Source organism: Zea mays, chromosome 4 (genome assembly GCF_902167145.1).
Source record: "Zea mays cultivar B73 chromosome 4, Zm-B73-REFERENCE-NAM-5.0, whole genome shotgun sequence".
Classification (NCBI taxonomy): domain Eukaryota; kingdom Viridiplantae; phylum Streptophyta; class Magnoliopsida; order Poales; family Poaceae; genus Zea; species Zea mays.
The window spans coordinates 193,850,266-193,857,414 of record NC_050099.1 but is presented as its reverse complement, the minus strand read 5'-3'; the positions used below and the strand labels follow the sequence as shown (position 1 = coordinate 193,857,414).

Here is a 7,149-nt window from a genome sequence, read left to right as displayed (position 1 = left end):
TCAAACCACAGTTAGATAAAACAGTCAGGTCATGAATACAACACAGTAAGCCTATCGAATGGAAATAATTTGTGGATTTGGGCATGGTGATTGTGCACTAAAATAGACAAGCTTTGTGCATAGTAAACAATATACTACAATATGTATTGGTAACATTGCATTACATATCCTATCTGTATTTAGGAGACAATGCAGTAATTATAGTTTGCTAATTATATACCCACCCTTCAGATAATTCTTGGCAGAGCAGATAATTATAGCTTTGTGCATAGATAAAATAGTCAGGTCATGAATACATTACACTATTACAGTAAGCTTATCGAATAGTAGTTTATGAATTTGTGCATGGTGATTGTGCACTAAAATAGACAGACTTTGTGCATAGCAATCAATGTATTACAATATGCATTGATAACATTGCATTGCACATCCTATATGTATTTAAGAGACAATGCAGTAGTTTGCTAATTCAATACCCCCTCCCTTCAGATAATTCACATGTTCTGGTCAAGGCACGAGTAAACAAACAAATAGAGATGATTTGCATGCACCGGCTCCAAAACTCAACCCTTCTCGCATTCACTCGCTGCTACTGCTAGTATCTGACGAGAGGGACTGAATCGAAAGGAATTCGAGTTGTAGAGGAAACCACTCGCTGCTACTACTAGTACCTGACGAGAGGGAGAGAGGGGCAGCGACTCAGTTATAGTAGAGCTCGAGGCCCATGCCGTCGTGGATCTCGTAGTCCTTGAGGGTGATGTGGTCCTTGTAGATGTTGTACCAAATGATGTTATTAGAACAACATTAAGCTAAGGAGACAAGAACACAATTAGATGTAGTCAGGTCATGAATACAGTACACTATTACAGTAAGCCTATCGAATAGTAGTTTATGAATTTGTGCATGGTGATTGTGCACTAAAATAGACAGACTTTGTGCATAGCAATCAATGTATTACAATATTCATTGATAACATTGCATTGCACATCCTATCTGTATTTAAGAGACAATACAGTAGTTTGCTAATTCTATACCCCTCCCTGCAGATAATTCACATGTTCTGGTCAAGGCACGAGTAAACAAACAAATAGAGATGTTTTGCATGCACCGGCTCCAAAACTCAACCCTTCTCCCATTCATTCGCTGCTACTGCTAGTACCTGACGAGAGGGATTGAATCGAAAGGAATTCGAGTTGTAGAGGAAACCACTCGCTGCTACTGCTAGTACCTGACGAGAGGGAGAGAGGGGCGACGACTCAGTTGTAGTAGAGCTCGAGGCCCATGTTGTCGTGGATCTCGTACCAAATAATGTTATTAGAACAACATTAAGCTAAGGATACAAGAACACAATTAGATGAGTTTTGAATCACGTTTATAATGTTTTTAATTAGATATCATGAAGAATGAAGCTAGAAATACCTGCTTTGGCTTGAGGTCTTGTTCCTGCCAGCTCCTCCATAAAATGGGTACTGAAGTCCTCCATATATATTACAGAAGTTATATATAACAGACAAGAGGATTCAATTTAAGTATTTATATTTTATATTATGCTCATGATAAAAAATGTTATCCACCACTCTTTTCATTACTAAGTATATGATGTTTTAGAAAGCTTAGTATTATCTACTACTTACTATGGTGCAAACGCCGATAGCATAGTGGTTGAGCACGCTAGTGTGGAGCTCCCCATCGCCTGAGAAGCAATCTTTGACTCTGTCTTAATAAAGCAAAAACAAGTGTTCAAAGCAGTTGAGCCCAGTGGCATCAAAGTCGACCAAAACTATATGTAGTATTGATAAATAAGAGATTTAGTTAACTGCTTTGTTTGACACCCACTCCTAGTACCGTGTGAGGTGAATAAGTTAAATGGTAACATCCTACATTTGAACAAGTTGACTAACCGCCTCACAACATATAATTTATGAGTCACATAAGCTAGCATTAAGACCCGGAAGTACCTTGACAAGATTCTCATGCTTCACTTGTTTTTAAAAAGAAGTAGGGGTGTTATTTTGCTCCAGTTTGGTTCAAAAGGGGAAATAATATTAGGCTAAAAAAAGGTGGTCACAACATCAACCGACTAAGATAGTTAAAATTGTTAAATCATCTTTAGCACCTAGTATTTATGTCCCAGAGTATAAAGCAGTTAGTGTGCTTTGTCCCTTGGTGATAAATGTCAAGGGCTAATCAACCTGTGACAATGTAGATAAATGTCAAGGGCTGCTTTGGCCTAACTAAACCAAGACAATATCCAGGGACTGTAATGGCTACTCAAAGAAGCACTTATAAACTGACAACACAGCTACACACATAAATATTTATAAGATTCAATCTTTTAAATGGTCTGGTAACTGCTCAAATGGTCTGGTAACGAAGAATCTGCAAACTTTGAAAGATTTATTACTGGTGCTTTTGCTGGTGTTACAGCAACGATCATGTGCATACCTATGGATACAATAGGGTTTTTTTTAAAGAATTTGTACCACATATTTCTTTAATCTTTTACTTTGTTGTCATCTTTTCACTGACTATTACCTGATTTGAGCTGTTGGTTTTAGATCAGGACAAAGATGGTTGCTCCTGGTGGTGAAGCTTTAGGTGGGGTCATTGGTGTTGCCCGCCACATGATCCAAACTGAAGGATTCTTCTCGCTGTATAAGGGATTGGTGCCTTCTCTTATCAGCATGGCACCCTCTGGCGCTGTATTCTATGGAGTGTATGACATACTGAAGATGGCTTTTCTGTATTCTCCTGAAGGAAAGAAAAGGGTATCGATGATGAAGCAACAAAAACAAGAGACAAATGCATTGGATCAACTTGAACTGGGTACTGTGAGGACTTTACTCTATGGGGCCATTGCTGGTTGCTGTGCTGAAGCTGCTACATACCCATTTGAAGTGGTCCGTAGGCAGCTACAGATGCAAGTAAAAGCAACCAGAATGAATGTGCTTGCAACATGCCTTAAGATTGTCGACCAAGGTGGGGTACCAGCACTGTATGCCGGTCTCTAATCCCCAGTTTGTTACAGGTATGTATTCTTTCAGCAGAGAACCTACTTCCACATATATGTCAATGGTGATCCAACACACATAGCAGGGACAAACACCGACATCGAAGGGAGAAATGGATGAACAGCTGCACAGAGCCTTGGAAGGAATCTGCATAATATAAAGAAGCATGAATTTAGACCTTTAAAACAGAAATTGACCAAAGTGGGAGACAAAGATCAGAAACATAAGGGAACTGTCCAATCTAGCATAGCTCCCTCCCATACTTCAGTTCAAAGCAATGAAGGGAATACCATAAATTATATGGATCATTGATCCCATGAATTATTCCATGCTAACAGATTGATAAGTGAATTTGGACTAATAGAGAGCAAAAACTTGCATGACATACATGACCTGGTAGTGAACCATGTAAATTTAGGTGGGTACAACAGTGTGAGAATTGTACTTCCCAGCACTATACGGGGAATAATGCAGTTGGCACTCTTTATTCTCCATCACTACCTGTAAATTTAATCCAAACTCAACGGGCACCGTGGTTTATTTGAATCCCAGAATAAACAGGAAGCAGAGCAAAGTATAGGAAACATTCCACACAATCTGCACCAACAAAAGAATCCATCTAATCAAACACATTGGGATTTCTATTAAAAAGAGAATCCATCTAACCAAGAGAAAAGGGAATCAACCTGAGCCAAGATAGATCTCCACCCTATGCTCATCGGGGGGGGGGCACACCTGCATGAGGACGATGACAGGAGAAGAGTTGTGGTCGAAGGATACCTAGATCCAGATGCGTTTGGCGCAGGGGGAAGATTGCCTCCGAAGTTGTCAAGTCAGGCCAGAGGAGCAGGATGTGTTGGGGAGGCGCGATGGCGGGATGCTTTAGGTCAAGGGATCTAACACCGCGTCGTCGTCGAGAAACATGACGCTGCAGGCGCCTTCCACGCCGTCATCTCTGTGTCCTCCTCCACCTCCTTCGTCAGATCAGATCAGCACTCACCATGGAACCTTCCAACGAGAGGTGTCTCGGTCTTGCACTACCGATGCGGTTGTCGAGGCCGAGGTCGCACGCCTTGTGGGTGGCGATGGCAGCGTGGAGCAGTGGGATGCGGCGAGGCGGAGCACGCGTGGGGGAGAGTCGCGAGGCGCGTCGCGCGCATCACGACGAGATGGATGGGGGCGAGGGAGCATCGTGAGGTTGGCCGCGCGCATCACGGCAAGACGGACGGGGGCGAGGGGGCGCATCACGGCGAGATGGACGGTGGCGAGGGGGCGTCGGGCGGGGGCATGGTGGACGCCGCGTGCATCATGGGCTCGTGGGGGCAGTAGCGAGGATCGCGGGGGCGTCAATGGCGCCCTTCCATCGACTGAGAGCAGAGGAGGCGGTGGGTGGACATCGACAGAACCATGCACCAAAATAAACTGTGGACGCCTACATTATTGTCTTAAGAGTAGTAGAGATAAAACACATACATCAAATATTGTATGAATTTCATAATTGCCTAAAACGAATTCTAATTTGGGACAGAGAGAGAATTATTGTAATCCCCAAATGTGAAAAGCAGCTATGCAAAAGGATGAAGAAAAGTGTAATTTTATACAAAGATGTACAATGGCTCAATCCTATAAATAGATGAATAATACGACCGCTACAGGATCCGTCATTTGTGAATGATTCACTTGTTTTACTCCCGCATCTAGAGAGCCTCCAAAGGTATAAAAAATCTAGAAGCTCATAAATTAAGGAGAGGTCTCTTTAATGTTCAGGTATTCATATGATTTTTGTCGTTGAATTGTATGTGTTAGAAAGTATGAGATTATATATATGGACTAGTTGGGTGCCCGTGCGTTGCTACAGTTTCTATATATTATATATATAAAGTTATTTAAATACGATAGTTGTTAAAAATATGTTCTAAATATTACAATAATACTAACTATAAAAATAAATTGACACATTTTAGTTACAATCATTTGAATACTAAGACTAATATAAAAGATAAAGAAATAACAAATGTTCGTACGTAAAAATTATAAATCTTAGATAAATTGAACAGACCCGATAATCATCTGGTGTGGGTAGTCCATTGGCAGGTACCAAGTGAGCATTTGCAACGGTTCATCCACGAGTGAGTAAGCAAGTCGCCGCTTGTCACACCCGAGTTTTAGAGGTCCAAAGCCCCGGGCGCGAACATAATCATCAGGTGTGCTGGGACTAAGTCTCACACATATGATGAATCATGGCACAGGATCGAATGTCACATCTTTACTATATAATAGGAGTTCTATACAAAATAAATAAGTAATTACATTATAAGGAGACAACGGTCCAGCAACCCAAAGTTGACTGGCAGACGACGACCAGACCTCTCACGAACCCATCACGACATCCTCCATGCGCCTCATCCTGTGGTACCTGTTCTTGACCTGTGGGGGGTGTGAGACAGCAAGAGTGAGCTCACATACGTTCATCGCTCAACAAGTTGTGGGGAATAATGTGCATGAACTCGCCAAAGGTGGAGCTCACGTGAAGCGTAAGGCTTACCAAAGAGGATGGTTAGAGCTGAGCATTGCTTTTAAAGTTGGTCAAAATTTTATTAGCAATTACTAAGTATAAGTAAATACCAACCCAATTAAGTAGTAGAACAAAAGTAACAACATCACCTGCGATGCAATGCATATGACAAATTGAATTTAAGTTCCATAAATTAATCATGTGAGGGTCCGAGCTGCTCATGACCGTGAGCACGGCTAGTATACAAGTTTTACACTCTGCAGAGGTTGCGCATCTTTACCCACAAGTCATGTTACCCATCTGCCAAGGGATCACGACTTCCCATACACCTCTACCGAGGAGGCGAGGCAGGGTAACACTATGAGGCCTTTACAAAGTTCCACTAGCTTCAGAAAACCCGCTACAGTTTATAGGAAGCTCCAATGCAGGGTTCTTTCCTGACCGCCATCGCAGCAAAATCAACCAAGGACCTCCCTACACTGACCACTCCCCTACTGCCCTTGCCCCTTTCGGGTAAGGTAGTCCTCCACTAGCTTTCCTAATTAATCAGCCAAGGGCGTCCATAAACCCTTGTGGTAGCACTGTTTTCCCGGGTGGTCGCTCCATGTTCCAATTAACATAATGATCTTATCATGAACAGTGATAATAAACAGATAATAAAAGTATAATCATGAACAATGTATCTTCATACCCAAAACCACATAAAGCACTAGCAAGTACTACCCAAAAAGTTCAGTGGTAAACAAGGTATAAAGATAGACAAACTAGGGTAACCTATTGGGTCCCATCAAAATTAACCTATGCAGATCATTATGATTAATCGGAACATGGCTGGGTAAAAAGAAGTGATCAAGGGCACAACTTGCCTGGCACTTGAGATTCCAGGTACCAACTTGCTCTTCGGATGACACATGACCTCGCGCTAGTCGTAGTAATACACACAAACATGATATAGGAAAAATTAACATCACACCAAACATGAGTACAAACTGAATAATAATAATCTACGCATTGCTACGAGGTCGTGGGTTCGAGAATCACTAAAATCGGAGCTACGGTTATCAAGTTATGAATTTCCAAAATGATTTGGTACTTAGAATAGATTAATCCTAATGAACAATTTCAATTCAAGTTTCATGGCTAAACAGTGTTTATTAGTAGATAGACAATATTAATACAAAATTATTGCAACTGGAACGGGTTAAAAAGGAGTAAATATGGAATTTCTATGAATTAAATAGGTTCTGGATATATTTTTATGCATAAAAACATTTCCTAAATTATTTTTCTGAATTTCCTAAGCTTCTGGACTGATCACACTAATACAGAGAAGGTCGGGGTTTAACTCGCAAGATATCCCAGACACTGCCAACCACCGAGTGGACTACGGGTTATATTCTATTTAACTCGGGGTCTTTTTAGCAAAAGGGGCGCGACGAAGGGGTATAGGGCGATCCTAGCCGTCCGATCCGATCCGGATGGCCCGGATTAAATCGTGGTTTTAACCGAACGTGATGTGGTTTGTCAGATCTCCATCCAACGACCCACATTATAATCTGAATCGGTGTATGCGATTGACCACCCGATCCAATACCAAGGGTCTAGATTTAAAGTAACGGAGGG

At 41.7% G+C, this 7,149-nt stretch overlaps 1 protein-coding gene across 1 annotated transcript; it reads left to right on the top strand.

Moving 5' to 3' along the window:
* Positions 1-2,543: 2,543 nt before the first annotated feature.
* Positions 2,544-3,155, top strand: LOC109945604 (probable mitochondrial adenine nucleotide transporter BTL3). The gene has a single exon (XM_020551922.1). It carries the CDS (start codon positions 2,571-2,573, stop codon positions 3,009-3,011), a length of 441 nt encoding a protein of 146 aa, XP_020407511.1. The 5' UTR covers positions 2,544-2,570; the 3' UTR covers positions 3,012-3,155.
* The last annotated feature ends 3,994 nt before the right edge of the window (positions 3,156-7,149 follow it).